A 17,174-nucleotide genomic window follows, 5' to 3' on the forward strand; every position below is an offset into this window, starting at 1 on the left:
ACTTTGAAATTGGTTTTCCATAATCATTATCACATTTAAAAACAGGTTTTATAAGTCCAAAACAGTTAAAGGTATTGATTCTAAACAAATTCCAGCACCAAAACTCGAAAATCTGCACTCAGGAGCACCAACTCATCGAGTGCATGAACTGACTCGGCGAGTTGGTTGAAGATACACATGAAATCGTTGAGTTCCTTCATGGACTCGGCGAGTCCACTGTCCAGTGAGCAGTTTTTCGACATTTTCAGCAAACAACATCAAGTATAATTGAAAACAAGCCCAGACTCTGATACCACTGATGGGTTTTGAGCATTCTAACACTCCTAAGGTGTTTATGCAACCCTAAATACCTTGGATCTATGTTTTAACTAATTATACATGCAATGGAGTTTCCAAGGTATTAAACCTATAACTAGCATACAATTTTCATATACCACACAAGAATCTAGTTAAGATAACATACCTTATGGTGGAGATTGAAGTCTTGATGTATCTAGCCTTAAGAGCTTAGCCCCAATAGTGTGGAAGCCTCAAGTGGAATCATAACACATCATAGACAAAGGAGGAACTTGCGAGAGAATCTCCATGCACCCAAAACCACCATGAACTCCAAGAATACACAAGTCACAATTTTGGGCAATGAAGTATGCATTTATATGTGGGATTTCTAGGGTCATGGATATAACCCAAATCCATACCCATGGGTCTTATGATCCATGGTTCATGTGGCCCAACTCTTTATGTATCCATACATAAACTTGGTCCAACATGGATCATAAGCCCAACACACATAAATATAACTAATTAACATAATTAGTCCCCATAGATTTAATTAGTCTCTTTTTGATCACTAAATCAATTCTAAATTAAATCTTGATCAATACTAATTAAAACCATATGATTTCATATTAATATATTAGTACTTATAATATATTAATAAATCATATATAACCTTCTCTCAAGAGTCCATCCTAACAAATTGTCCTGATGATATGTAACCCAAATGGACCATGCTACTCTCGGGTCAAGTACATACCAATAATAGTTATGGGCTTAGACATCTAATCCAACAAAATTTTCATTGACCATGACCATCCATTCACATCCGTCCCGAAGATCGAGGAGGAGCAAGTTCAAAACCTTAAAATCCTATAGGACGCAAATGCAGACCACCCCTGAGCTAGGCTGAAGTACATGACACACAGTTAGCAAGAGGACAAGCACCCTACAGCACCATCACAGACCCTGAAATCAGCAAAGAGACAATCGAAAGGATCGCTCAAATTCGAGAATGAATAAAGGCATCCAGGAGCCAACAAAATAACTACGCGGATAAACGACAGGAAAACCCTTGGAGTTCCAAGTCAACGACTGCGTGAGGTTAAAGTCTCACCCCGGAAATGGATGACACGCTTGGGAAACGTGGAAAATTGAATACAAGGTACATTAGACCATTCGAGATCCGCGCCAGGATCGGTCCAATAGCCTATAGACTTCGGTTACCACAAGAACGCAGCGACATACATCCCACATTCCACTTGTTCAACCTTAAGAAGTGTAGGTCCGTCGAAACTCTTGTTGTCCCACTCGACGAAGTCGAGGTAAACAAGAACCTACACCCCAAAAACGAACATGTGGGGATCATGGACAGGGAAATCAAAGGAACTAAACAAAGTTAGATACCAATAGCGAAGGTCCGCTGGAAACGCCAAACGAGAACCCAAATTCACTTGGGAACACGCGAGTCAGATGAAACGAAAATACCCCCAACTTTTCTCTAGGATTACCAAGAACCCATTCAAGATACAAATTTTAGGATGAAATTCCCTCTAACAGGGGGATGATGTGACAACCCGAAAGATTTGGATCAAGCAAGGTCTAGATTGTAACCATGTGCAAGTCAATTCACAATGTAACCTTGTTGCAAATAAACTCTTGAAAGCCATAAGGGAATTAGTGGTATGGGTATGTATATAAATTCATATATATATATATATATATATATATATATATATATATATATATATATATATATATATATATATATATATATATATATATATACCTTAGAATCATATTTATAACAAGCTTGTGAAAGTAAACAAACTATAACAAGTCAAGAGAAAATCAAATAGTTGAAACATAAATCATGAACAAATACCTTGCCTTATTATCTTAAGCCTAGGACCCCACCCATTTAATGTTTAGGAAGTACTAGACCGAAATCACCCCCTTAGAGGGTGATTCAAAACTGAAATCACTATGAGGGGATGAAGTAAGACCGAATTCCCAAATCGTAGAAAGCACTAAGGCCGAAAACTCCGAAGGTAAGTCCATTAAGGCCGAAAACTCAAAGGATGAGTCCACTAAGGCCGAAATCACATATTAAATTTTCCGAATAGATTAAAGCCATCAGCATCCAAACCTAGACAAACATTTCTAGGTTCTTTGGAAAACTCTAGATATCTCTGATCAAAATCTTTCCATGACTTCCCATCAGCTGGATAACACATCATACCATCCACTGAGCATCCAATATTATGCTAACTCATATCTTTAGCTTTTAATCTGGAGCTATACATTCGCCAAAGCCTTAGAGTCAAAGGAAAGTAGCGCAATACTTTTTATGGTACTTTCTTCCCCTTTATAGTTACATTCACCCATCTACTCTCCTTACAAATCAGGCAATTCTACATGGAATCATTCTCCTTCCAAAATAAACCACAACCATTTTTGCAAGTGTGGATGGATTGATATCCTAACCTGTCTTTCTCAACTTCTTCTTAGCTTGATAGTGTGAGGCTAGAATCTTGCTCTTCGGGAAAGAAACTGTAACACCCCGACTCCCAAATATAAAAATTTAAAGCTTATATTCATATTCTTATACCTACTCGACGAGTTGGATGCTGATAGCCTGCGTTATTGACTTCGGTGGGAGCTGGGACTCCTACCTACCCCTTGTTGAGTTCTCCTACAACAAAAACTTTCATTCCAATATTGGTGCTCCACCATATGAGCCGTTGTATGGACAGAGATGTCGAACCCCAGTCTGTTGGGGTGAGATCGGTCACAAGGTGATACGACGGATAGAGGTCGTTCTGCAGACTACCGAGAGGATTCAGCAGATCAGACAGCCGCTGCAGACAGCTCGAAGTCGACAGAAGAGTTACGCCGACAGACGCCGATCTGAGCTGGAATTTCAGGTGGGATACATGGTATTACTGAAGGTCTCACCGTGGAAGTGTGTGATTCTCTTCAGGAAGAGGGGGAAATTGGGTTCCCGATACATTGGGCCATTCAGAATCATTTCCAGGGTTGGCAAGGTGGCGTATAGACTGGATCTCCTCGAGGAGATTAGTCAGATCTACAGCACTTTCCATGTGTCACAGTTGCCGAAAATGCATATTTGATGAGGAGGCAGTGGTATCATTGGACGATATACAGGTCGACGAGCACCTGAATTATGTGGAGAAGCCAGTGGCCATTCTTGAGAGGAAAGTGAAGGTTCTACGGAACAAGGAAGTACCTTTGGTAAAGTTACAGTGGCAGCACCAGAGGGGATCCGAGTGGACTTGGGAGCCGGAGGCAGAGATGCAGGAGCATTACCCCGAGTTATTTACCACAGCAGACTTTGAGGACGAAGTCTAGTTCAAGTGGGGGATAATTTTAACACCCCGACTCCCAGGTATAAAAATTTAAACCTTATATTTATATTCTTAGACTTACTCGACGAGTTGGATTCCCCAACTCGTCGTGTAGAAGCAGATCAGGCCGCGTGATTTAGGAGGTCTACTCAACGAGTTGGAGAATCCCAACTCGACGAGTAGGAGCTGGAAAATGAAACCCTAATTTCCAGGGTTCTACACCCTATTTAAAGGGTCATTAGCCTCCCTCTGCCTCCCTTACCCCCCCTTGAGCTCAGAAAACCCTAATCGCATCTACTCTCCATTTTTGTGTGTTAAGAAGCATGGAAGGTGGATTTTGTGAAGAGAGCTTGAAGTCTAAGGAGCTTGGAGCAAGGAGAAGCTTGTGGATCTGATTTCTACTTCATCTTAGCATCATCTTGAAGGTAACAAGTCGTTACCTTGACTTCTCTCTAGCTAGATCTCTTCATGCAAAGGTTTAGGGATATTTCTAATTTTTTGTGGAGTTATTTCTTGTTTTGGGCATGATCTGAAGTTGTAACTTCAGATCTGGACTCCTCTAGACCCTTATAGTCATAAATTTCTAGTCTTTAGCAAGTTATGGCCTTCTCCTTACCCAAACCTACTTCTTTAGCTTGGTTTTGGCCTTTAATACCTTGCATGCATGTAAAGTTTGCAACCTTACATGATAACTTAACCTTAGGAAGCTAGATTTACAATTTGGAGCTTTAGGGTAGCTTTAGGAAGCTAGATTTTCCATTTTTGGTTTCTGCATGGACTCGGCGAGTCAGTGAGATGAATCGACGAGTTAGTTAGTGTTTTCCCGACATTTGGACACCGCATGGACTTGACAAGTTGTCTGGAAACTCGGCGAGTCAACTAGGGTTTTCATGATTTCTCGAGTTCTGGAAGAACTCGACGAGTCGGGTCAACTTGGACTGTTGACGTTGACCATTGACTTTTACTTTGACCAAGGGTTGACCAGTTTGACTTCTGGGGGTATTTTAGTAAATTGGAAATTTATGGAAGTGGATCACTGGTGGATGTAGGTGATTGAGTGTGGAGTTGTATTCGGAGAGTTGACATTATCATCCCGAGCTACTTGTGAGGTGAGTTTTCCTCACTATACTCAAGGGTCTAAGGCACCAAGGCCGGCCCTTTTGGATTGTTATCCTAATATGTTATATGCCCGAGTATCGTATGATCTGTTAGATCAGTATCATAGTAGATAGGATGTTATTATGCTGTTATGATCTGGTAGATCAGTATCGTGGTAGATAGAATGATATTATGCTATTATGATATGTTAGATCGATATCCCGGTAGATACGATGTTATTATGTTGTTATGATCTGTTAGATCGGTTTGTCTGTCTATATACTGTTATGTGATTATCTGATATATGTGCACATGTTTGATTGGTGGTTGAGGCTTATCTGCTTTGTGCGAGAGCCAACAGACCGGGGCATTCCAACCTAATGGTTATGGGCCATGAGTATTCCATCCCAGGGATGATTGGACTCTTAGTATGTGGGCATTCCAACCCGATGGTTGTGGGCCGAGGGTATACCATCCCGAGGATGACTGGACCCATAGTTTGTTGGCATTCCAACCCGATGGTTGAGGGCTTGGAGCATTCCAACCCGATGGTTGATTAGGCCCATAATATGTTGTTATTATATATGTGTTACTAGTTGTACGGGTATTTTGGGGGAACTCACTAAGCTTCGGGCTTACATTTTTGGATTTTGTTTTAGGTACTTTAGATGATCGCGGGAAGACGAAGGCGTGATCGTGCACCTCCTCACATTTTTATGATCTGGATTTCTGGGATACTCTGATGTCTAAACTATTTTGAAAGCACTTTGTAATAACTTAATGGTTTTGAATGGTTGAAAAAGTTTTAAATTGGCTTGATTTTTATGGGTGTTGCAGCAACTCTTAGTAACTCTACAAGTTGGTAAAACGAACTATCTGTCCATCTATTGATCACTTTAATATGCAACAACTTTGCCAAAAAATTTAAGGAATACATATCGTTACAATTAGGGTATAACTTGGTATTGAGCTCCGCAGACAAAGCATCAAATTTTGGGTCTATACATCGTCCCTCCATATCTATATTTTCTTCATTTGTATTCTATACTGCCATAGCATCATCAATTACATCAAACATCTCATTAGTTGTTGGAATGTTTATTCTTGGAGTCGAATTGTAGCCTAAATCCGAAGAAGCAACATGTTTCTCACCATGATGAACCCATGCAGTATACTATTCTAGAAACCTACGGTCATATATGTGGGCATAAACCGTAGACAAAAGTTGTCGATATATATTCACACACTTTTTGCAAGGGCAACACACCTTGCCTTTAGAGTTGACATGTTTCTCAGCAATCTTCGTAAAGTTATTAAGACCTTCCAAGAATTTTGAAGACGTTCGGTTCTCCCTAATCCAACTCTTATCGGTCGTCATTGCTGTTTCATTATTAAAAAATTATATTGTATATAGAGTTATTGAAAGTCAGATTGTTTTGGGCTATATAAAGAAATATATACCCGATAATGGATATAGTATTCACAAGTATATAAAGAAATATATACCCGAGAAGTAAAAATCTGTCGGAATGGATAAAGTATTCACAATGGTAGGCTTCTAAACCCACTTTTTAAATACCTTATCTCATATGTGAATGTGTATTGCATAGCTGTTTGTTTAAGAAAAAATGGGCAACATTTCCCTTTTAGCTCCCAAGTATATAAAGAAATATATAATCGAGGTGCAAAGAGAAAATGACAACCAAATTTTTCTTAAACAAACAATCATGCATTACACATTCACATGCTAAATGAGATAAAGTATTCAAAAAGCAGTCCCAGAACAGGACAACCCGAAATTAATTTCAAAATTAGTTTCGGGCGGGTATTTCTAAGCTCTTAATGATTATAAATAAGATGTTTAAACTAAAAATCAATGATTCAACGTGTTTTAATAAGAAAATCAAATTAAACATTAAATTATTTAAACCATAATGTTATGTAACATAATATTGAAGTACGATGTTGATAGAAAATTAACAAAAGTATCAAACTTTTGTTAATTATCACATCATACTTTTGGTTATTTTCTATTATAGTATCATACTTTTAATATCATATTACATAATATTATGGTTTAAATAATGTACCATTTAATTTGATTTTCTAATTAATTTAATACTTTTATTAATTATAGTCATACTGGTTAGGTTTTCTTTAATAACAACGTACTTTTCTTAAAACATTCTATTTTCACTTCTTTTTTGTTATTATTTTTTTTATCTTCCGCTTTCTTTTTATTTTTATTGTTTTTTTTTCAATTATAGCATTGTACTTTTTTCATATTCATACTACATAAGAACTTATCAATGTATCATTTTTTTCATTACATATTCAATTATAGCATTGTACTTTTCTTAAAGTATGATGTTATAATTAAACACTTATCAATGTATCACTTTTTTCATTTCATATTCAGTTATAACACTTTACTTTTCTTAAAGTATGATGTTATAATTAAGCACTTATCAATGTAACAAGTATTTCATTCCATATTCATAACATTGTACTTTTCTTAAAGTATGATGTTATAATTAAGCACTTATCAATGTAGCTCTTTTTTCTTTTCATATTCATTACGGCATTGTACTTTTCTTAAAGTATGATGTTATACATTTTGGACACCCAATTCCAGTTTAAGCAATTAAGCACTTCATTCAGTCACAAAATCAAACAAATGAAGCACTTGATCATTCTGGTTTAAGAAATTAAGCACTTCATTTTAGACATACAATACTACTTTCATACAATCATACAATACATCTAAACACAAAATCAAACAACTTATACCAAATTTTAGTTTCAAACAAGTATACAAATCATCAAGGTAGGCATACGTTACATCATATTTTCATACAATTATCTAACCAAAAAAAATACTTAGTTGTTCTGTGGGCAGTGCTTGTGGGATTCCAGTGGCCAGCTTCTACGACGGTCCTCCGCTGGTGGCTGGTGGTCATCGAAAAAACACCAAATCAAAAATAAATAAATAATTAAATAAAGGTTTGTAAAGCTTACCTTCTGTCAAAAGTGAAGAGATAGATACAGCGGCCGAAGGTGACATACGGTGGCTGGTGGTGGTGGTCCTCCGGTGACAACCTAACTGGAAAACAAAGAGAATTGTGGAACAATATTCACCCAAATCAAAATGAAACTTGAAAAAGATGAGTAAAATCGGAATTAGGGAGTGATGTAGAGCTTACCAACGGTTGAAGGTGAAGCGGAAGGTCTCAATTATAGGTGAGAGGTCGAGAGAGAAGATACGGATACGGCGGCTGCAAATGTGTGAGACAAACCAGGTTATTAGGGTTAAAACCCTATACAGACGACATGTCGTCGGTATAGGTAATAAGCTATATGACATCGTAAGGATATTCTCACAATTTAAAAAATATTAAAAAATAAAAAATTTGTATAAACTACCTGTCGTCAGTAGAGAGTTTACACGGATCGTCAGTTTCTGTATCGACGACGGGTCGTCGGAAAAACTTACAAGGAAACAACGTAGTTTTTATTCTCAGCAACATGATTTATAAGAAAATTTGAAATTATAATTTTCGTTATCTATACCGACGACTTGTCATTGTTATAGTTTTCAGAAAACCGGGAATTTTTTTTGTTCCCGCCGACCCTATTTTGACGCTAGTCGTCGGTATAGAGATACAGGTCAACAAAACTTGGTCAACTCTGTACCGACATGTTGTCGAGATAGGTGACATTGTACCGAGGACATGTGTCGGTATAGATGTCGACGGGAGATTCTTGTAGTGTTATTACTCACCTGGAATTGGAATTATCAAACAGTATTCGTTTCTGACTTTTTGGTGTTGATTAATTATGTAAATAATTTTTGGATTACATATGTTATATGTATATATAAATAAATACATAATAAAGGTAGGGCGCAGAAAGTTGCTGAAATAATAAAAACCTTTCTTATATATAATATATATAGGTATTACCGTATTAGGCTATTAGGAAGTCAAAAATCAAGGGGACATGGCCTCCCCTGGCCCTCAAGAGGCTCCGCTAGTATATGTGAGAATCTGTTCTATATGTGCTTGCTTATGTGAAAATGCGTTTGTTGGAGTACTACTGCAATAGTCAGACACCGTTAGATCACCTATATAAGTTGGGAGTTTCATATATTTTCTTAAAAGCTCTTTTGTAGAGAAAATTAAAAGCTCCATATATAACATGATATAAATTTAGCTAACGTCTATCGTCACCTAATCAAAGTCACATCTAATCAAAATGTCAATTCCAACAATATTCTTGTTAATTAGTTAAGAGATTATTAAAACTTAATAAATTCTTGAGTTATTTTAGTTATATAGGTAAGTCATCACCAAATGACCATAGTTTAATGTTAAAGGTAAAACTCATGTTGTACTACAAATCTTAGGTTGTAAATTTAGATTCTAGTAATAGATGCCGTCTTGCGTGATTCTATAAAAGACAAATTTTCAACGTATAAGAAATTTGTACATCTATTATACGATATATGGTATACAACGACTACTAAAGCAACCGGGGATTACTACACGTCTATACCCCCTACTATTGCTCGTAATTCACATACTAATTTTGATCTTTGTATAGAAATAAATTAGTAAATTTGATCCTACGTTCCGACTCTGCAACATAAAAAATTCAAAGAATGAATTAGTAGACTCTACAACTTGCAAAATTCAAAGAAAGAATTAGTAAACGGTAAAATCTATACAGTACCTCCACGCTCAATCATTTTCAATTAATTGATCAATATATTTAACTCCCATTTGATGGTAATGTCAATGGTACATGCCAACTTGTTGTCATGAAGAAGCTTTCTTCTTTGGAATTAGTAATCGGTTTTTCTATTTTAACAACTTCATGTTTCTTAATTATCCAATTCACAAATGGGTGCATCAATAGTGCAACTACTTCTAATCATTTTCATCAAATTTTCGTTTGTAGCAGCTCAAACCAATGATTGTAAGTTCATTACCATCATATTACTTCCATCATTTTTAATTCAAGTACCTTTCTTTAATGACTCATAAGCATTATTCCTACATCATAATTCCAAGATTATAGAGATTGGAGACTACAATGCTCCTAGTGTTTGGTAAACTAATCTACATGAAGTTCACTGTCTGTTTTGTTCGAAACTAGATTCTATTCACGAATGAAGATATGGTTCTAGAATTCCTATTTTACTAACACTTCAAGATTTTTTCATAATTGTGTTAGCAAATTAATGGAAGATGATTTCGAGGGGAAATTCATTCGGTTTTGCTTGATTACTAAGAGAAAATTGTTTTAATTTTCATGAATGAGCAGATGTATATCTTCAAGATCTCAAAAATGCTTGGAAGAACACACCACCGAACTGGGATGATAAACCCGATCCGTGTAGTGGTAATTGGGACGGAATCACATGCACAAACGGCCGTGTCACCTCCATGTGAGTTCTTACTCCACTATTCATCTTCAATGATATGTAACACCTAGCTATATAGGTCCAAACTTACATGATCAAGTTAAAAGTAAGATGAAAGTTATTGATCTCATGTCATTTGGTAACACCCTAGCAACGTATATACTAACTAGCCCAATAAACCCTTTGTCAACATGGTGAGAGTACTTATAAGTAGCTAACAAGTTTAAGGGCTCATAATGGGATGAAGTTATAAACCTTCAACTTGAACTTCTTCCAACTCTTTTATCCATGTGGGACAAGTTATTACAAACTAACAACCATTAAGTTTCATCTCTATTTTTTCTCATATCATTTGAAATTTCAGAATATTGTTAAGCATGAGTTTGATTGGTACCCTTACCAGAGATATAGGGCAGTTCTCTGAATTACAGATTCTGTAAGTTTTTCCTTCAAATGGCTTCATGATTTTCGGGTAATTCTTATTACTTTCAGTGTTTTGGTCTCATAATTCCTTTCGGTATGTAGAAATCTATCTTACAATAAGCGTTTGACCGGGCGTCTACCTCCAGCAATTGGGAAATTGAAGAAATTAACAAACTTGTAAGTAGTTGTTACAATTTATATGTTTTTAACAATAGACCTCAAAATCTTTTGGGCTATATATATGTTTTTTCTATATGCACAACTGGTATACTTATTAAATAAATAGTCAACGGTTTGAGTCCAATCTCTATTCGACTGTATCTGATCGAGCACATACAGTGGCCTTTCTATAATATTACATAAATAGTATAATTTTACATGACACGTTTTTGAGTATGCTAGCATGACTTTTGTCTGAACTTGTTTATCAGAATCCTGATAGACTGCGGATTCACCGGTCGACTTCCAGATACCCTCGGGAGTCTAGAAAATCTTATCTCTATGTGAGTATCAATACGAAGAAATTAATAATTCGAATTCTATAAGATGATGAATTTCGGAATTGGATTTTGTAGGTCGCTCAATTCAAATAATTTTACTGGAGCGATTCCACCTTCCATTGGTAATATCAAAAATCTTTACTGGTTGGATCTGGGCGATAATAGGCTATCTGGAAGTATACCGGTTTCTAGTGGCACAACTCCTGGTCTTGACATGCTGATTCATGCAGAACACTTGTAAATCTATTCACTACTTCAAAAATAGGATTAGTAACGGAATAATCTGTTGCTAATGCTTGAATTCTTTTGTCGCTAAGAAGTCCATCACTATTTCTCAAATAAAAAGGCATTTTGCGATGAAAAGAATTTAATTAATTAGAACTCTACTCACTTACGTATTTTCAGCCATCTTGGAGGGAACATGCTCAGTGGCAATCTTCCAGCTCAGCTCTTTAGCTCAAATATGAATCTAATTCATCTGTATGTTTCAATATGACAATCATTCTTCTGTAAAAACATATTATGATGATGAAAAAAACTAACTTACATTTTGCCTTTTTATTTTCTGAGCAGTCTATTTGAAAATAACACGCTTAATGGCTCCATTCCTTCTACACTAGGGCTTGTTCAAACATTAGAAGTCGTGTGAGTACCCATGATGATCATATTAATTACTCGACTTTTTGTAAATCTCTATGTCTAACTTTTTAATGGTGTATTTCATGTGATATTAGACGTCTTGATAGGAATCAGTTTTCTGGCGATGTTCCATCAAACATCAACAATCTTGCTGGTGTAAATCTGATGTAAGTATCAGAACTTCATAGTTCATTTATTTAATCCAAAATTGAGTTAATGTCTGATAAATATGTTCATAGGTACTTGTCAAACAATCAATTGACTGGCCCTATGCCCGATTTAACCGGCTTGAAAGGCCTGAATTATTTGTAAGTAAAAAGAGATAAACCAATTTATTTTGTTTAAACTGATGATCTTGATTACAGAAAGTAATCAAGGAAAACAGTGTCAGAATGTCTAGAAGAATAACCTTTTTGCAGATACAGTAATCATTAAAATTCTAATACGCAAATCTGATTCTAGGGATTTGAGCAACAACAGTTTTGACAAATGGGGCATTCCTTCTTGGTTTTCAGATATAAACTCCCTTACAAAACTGTAAATCCCTTTAACCATCTCCATTTCTCTTGTGGTAATTAATTGCAATGTGGGTATTAATTTATTTACATCTTTACATTGTTTGGCAGTAAGATGTCCAATACAAATCTTGAAGGAGTGCTGCCCGCTGCCCTTTTCAGCCTCCCTGAATTACAGATTGTGTGAGTTAATGATTCAGTTGGTTTTTCATTTTCGGTTTTCATGGTTTTTTACTTACTGAAATCTCATGATTTGCAATTTCATCAGTGATTTAAGTGACAACACACTAAATGGTACCTTGGATATCTTCTCTACCCATAGCAAACAACTACAACAAGTTGATTTGCAGAATAATCAGATCGTTGAATTCACTCAAAGAAGCCAATCTACTATCGAATTAATGTGAGTTTTGTAATTATAACAACTTTTAGCTAAAGTTTTTACCGAAATGGACGGGTATGTGCTAATTGTCATGTTTTTAGCAAAGAATAGTCCGTTGAGAGTTCCAATGCTGATGCTCATTTTTCTAGTAGCAAGTTAATACATATGTTTTTTGTTTTCAGAAAGAGGAAGGAAAATTTATAATTGATGAACTAAACACATGTGGTTACAATTTGTCTGCAGACTTGTGGGTAATCCAGTTTGTATGGAATCAGGCGTGACCGAAAAATTTTGCTCTCTTCCCGAAAATACTACTCCTTCAGACTCTAGACAACCAAATAAGTGTGTGCCTATGAGGTGTAGCCATTCGCTTCAATTTATGAGTCCAAACTGCCGGTGTGCATTTCCATACACAGGCAAACTTTTCTTCCGGGCTTCTCGCTTGTCTGAGCATGAAGTTTCAACTGAGTACGACTCTCTACGAGATTCAATGATTAGTTCTTTTCAGATGTCTCAACTCCCCGTAGACTCTGTTTCATTCGGGAATCCTACCAAAACGTTAGACGATTACCTTGTGATCAACCTTCATGTTTTCCCATCTGAAGGAGATGAAACGTTCGATAGGAAAGGGATAAATGGAATCGGGTGGTCACTTAGTAACCAAACTTTCAAGCCTCCCCCAGACTTCGGTACCTACGTCTTCAAAGGTGACGACTATGAATATTTCCTAGGTACGTAATGGGTTCTTATCCATATCCGTATAATACCATACCAGCCTCTTAAACTTGTCTACAGTGTCCCTAGGGCATAGCAGAGTTTCAATTCGAATGTCACATGAAGCTCTCGTGGGGGAGGGTAGGGGTTGCCAGAAAAGTAACCCTTTTGTAGAAACTAGTTTACATTTGGTCAATGATGAAAACTTATTTTGTTGTCATCTCATGAGAGCATCAGGGTCCGGAAAGAAGTCATCACACACCGGAATCGTTGTGGGGGCAGCTGTTGGTGGTTGTGTGCTTGTGGTGTTATTGGTAGTTGCAGGAATGTATGCTTTACGACAAAAAGGCCGAGCTGAAAGAGCAACACATGAGAGCAGCCCTTTTGGTATGATTTGTCATTATCCACTATAGCTACTTGTATAACCTGATAGATTGAACAAACTTTCTAGGGTTAATTATTTTGTTCAGGAGGAGGGTATTCATGTCTTTGCACACACAGAAGATCAGCGAGTCCCTTACCAGTCCCACCATGTTCTATCTTTTTAGGGTTGGACAAAAAATTACAATTTTTGTGATGACATGAGTCTCAGTTTCTTGGAGTATAGAATTTGGCGTCTAACAGTTTTTGTGTGAAACTTGTAGCATTATGGGATCCAACCACTAGTGGTGGTGTCCCTCAAGTGAAAGGAGCAAAAGCTTTCTCTTTTGTGGAACTTGGCAAATGCACAAACAATTTCTCGGAAACGAACAGCATAGGAACTGGTGGGTATGGAATGGTAAGCATGTGCAACATGCGTGTGTATGTGTGTGTGCATGCATATATATACATATCTAAAGATCGAAGATGATTAACAATGGGATTAATTATTTGTGTAGGTATATAGAGGAAGTCTACCAAATGGGCAGTTGATTGCCATTAAACGGGCTAAACAGGATTCAACACAGGGGGCACTAGAGTTTAAAACTGAGATTGAGCTTCTTTCGAGAGTTCATCACAAGAATCTTGTGAGTCTGGTAGGTTTTTGTTTCGATCAAGGTGAACAGATGTTGGTCTATGAGTATATCGTCAATGGCACAGTCAAGGATAGTCTTTCAGGTACTTTCTTCTCCACAAGCATCGCTAGCTATTTTCTGGTTAGCATTACTAAGCTATTATTGTATTTGTATATAGTCTATGGACTACTATTTTCATTAGAGCTATTATGCTAGGTATATACTGTTTTCCGTCTTTATAATGTTCAGGTAATGTAAATACACTACTGATTCAGGTAATGTAAATACACTACTGATAATATATCAAAATCAGTCTGGTGCTTCTATGAAGACGCCACATGTTTTAAGTCACATGTGAGTTGATAGACTTAAATTCTTAATTAGTGCTTCACTATTGCTTACCTTGTTCCAGAGTTTTTGGTAAATTCAATAAAATGAAAGGGAAGGAAAATATTGACAGAAAAAAAGGGAGGGAGGGAAAGGAAAATTTTCTTTATTACGTGTTCCCGAGTTCGAAGGAAATGAAAGAAAAATTTTAAGTTTATGTGTTTCTTCCAGAATCCGCACAACTTGGGAGGAAAATTGGAAGGAAAATATGGCTCCAAAATCATTTCCTTCCCCTCACTTTCCTTCCATCAAGTAAACTCGTGAACACGATTTTTTCCTTCGACATCCGTCACCTTCCCTCCATATCCATCCGTACCCCTCCTTAAATAGAAACCTGAACTTGTTTTTTATATGACTTGTCAGTAGTATATATGTTTACATTACCTGAGGATGAGAAAGGTGGAAAAACAATATCGGTATAAGTGCTCATGCAAACTGAAAAAAATAAAATCCCTCAAAAATAAAAACTAAATGCAATGCATGAATGAATTTTTTATTTTCATATTTAAGGGATTTATTTTATCAGTTAACGCAAGAAATATTTATCAAATTTTTATGTTCTAAATAATGGTATGCCTATCGATGGATATTTCTACCGTTCTCATGAGAGTTATCTCTCTGATTTGAACATGCCCGTAATGTTAACAATCTAAATTGCAAAAGTAATTATCAATGGACATTAACCATACAGGGAGATCAGGAATGAGGTTGGATTGGCCGAGAAGACTTCGAATAGCACTAGGAGCAGCAAAAGCGTTACAATACATGCATGATCTTGCCGATCCTCCAATTATACATAGAGATGTTAAAACAAATAATATCTTATTAGATGAACGCCTAGTCGCAAAAGTTGCTGATTTTGGCCTTTCCAAATCACTGGGCGATGCTAATAGAACTCATGTTACCACTCAAGTCAAAGGCACAATGGTCAGTAATTTCTACATTGCTGACTTTTATTTATGGATCCTCCACTATGAGGGTGTGAGTTACAATTCAGAGATGTAGTGGGCTGCGGTGTACCTGATTTACATCTTGTATATTCTGTTGGGGAGGGAACCCTTATGCATATACAGATAAAGAGTGATCTATGCAATTACTTCCCAGTCTAAACCTTTATTTTTGTTTGATGCAGGGTTACATGGATCCCGAGTATTACATGACACAACAGTTGACAGAAAAGAGTGATGTTTATAGCTTTGGAGTCGTGTTGTTGGAACTGATAACTGCAAGGAATCCAATCGAGAGAGGGAAGCACATCGTGAGAGAAGTGAGACAAGCCATGGACAAAAGCAAAGAGTTATACAATCTCCACGAGGTCCTTGACCCGATCATTGGTTTGAGCAGTCAACTCAAAGGTTTGGAAAGATTTGTTGATTTGGCATTGAGTTGTGTGGAAGAAATCGGAAGTCAAAGACCAACAATGAGTGATATTGTGAAAGAAATCGAGGGCATTATGGAACTCATGGGTCTTAACCCGAATGCTGAGTCAGCAGCACATTCAGCAGGCTATGATGATGGGAGTCGGGGAGGTGAGCATCCCTATACTAATGATAATCTTTTTGCTTATAGTGGTCTCCGTTTCTCAATGAAGTTTGACCCCAAGTAGAAATGATAGTCGGTTTCAGCTATTTGATGATAAAATGTTTTCTTTTGTCTAAACATTGTTTTGTATAAATGAGACCTACACGGATTTTCGAATGAAACGTGCTAGGATTTATCCATTTATCTAAATTTGTTTATATTATTATATACTAGGTATTAAACCCGTGTATTACACGGGTTTAAAAAAAAATATTAAATATGAAAGTGTAATATTAAATATTTTTTTAAAATAAAATTTGGAAATAATAAGGAAGAAAAAAACATATTCATTGCAATTTATTGTCACCTTTATTACAATAAATAATTTACATATATAAGTATAAGTATTATGTGACTTTTTAATTTTAAAATTTGAAAAAATCCATAAAATGATATGTGGATATTATTTAATTTAAAAATACTACAAAATGACAAGTGTCAAAAATTATAAGAGATTGAAAAATGACAAAAAAAAAAACATTCATTTATTAGAGAGGATATCTCGACATTATGGAATTTTGAGCTATTAATTTTTTTTCTTATTGTCGAACGCATTTGTTACACTTACACCTGCTATGCAATGATTTGATTAGATTCGGCCATGCGGGTTGACTTGTTCATATTGTTTTTTAATTTATTAACAACTATGTTATATGATTATAAAAAATGCTATTCAAATAATAACCTCACAGTTGGGTGCTATACATAGACAACACATAGAGAGCGGGTTGGCGCCTGCAATAGAGAATGAAAATGCAGAGAAAGAGAATTAAGTTGAGAAAAAATAATTTGATTAAAGTGCTTAGTAGAACTGAGAATACACTTGAACAATGTTTTTGAGAAAAAAAATTAAATATCCTCCTACTTTTTA

General features: G+C 36.2%; 1 protein-coding gene across 1 annotated transcript; it reads left to right on the forward strand.

Annotated features, from left to right (window-relative positions):
• Positions 1-9,608: 9,608 nt before the first annotated feature.
• Positions 9,609-16,400, forward strand: LOC145138673 (leucine-rich repeat receptor protein kinase HPCA1-like). Its single transcript, XM_079072714.1, has 19 exons — positions 9,609-9,719; positions 10,068-10,191; positions 10,532-10,603; positions 10,693-10,767; positions 11,022-11,093; positions 11,166-11,327; positions 11,496-11,570; positions 11,664-11,735; positions 11,825-11,896; positions 11,969-12,037; positions 12,192-12,266; positions 12,356-12,427; positions 12,513-12,647; positions 12,870-13,357; positions 13,578-13,727; positions 13,985-14,118; positions 14,219-14,438; positions 15,414-15,649; positions 15,855-16,400. Exons 1-19 carry the CDS (start codon positions 9,644-9,646, stop codon positions 16,326-16,328), a joined length of 2,853 nt encoding a protein of 950 aa, XP_078928840.1. The 5' UTR covers positions 9,609-9,643; the 3' UTR covers positions 16,329-16,400.
• Positions 16,401-17,174: the final 774 nt, after the last annotated feature.

This window comes from Lactuca virosa, chromosome 9 (assembly GCF_052849685.1).
Source record: "Lactuca virosa cultivar CGN04683 chromosome 9, Lactuca_virosa_CGN04683_v6, whole genome shotgun sequence".
In the NCBI taxonomy this organism is placed as follows: Eukaryota; Viridiplantae; Streptophyta; class Magnoliopsida; order Asterales; family Asteraceae; genus Lactuca; species Lactuca virosa.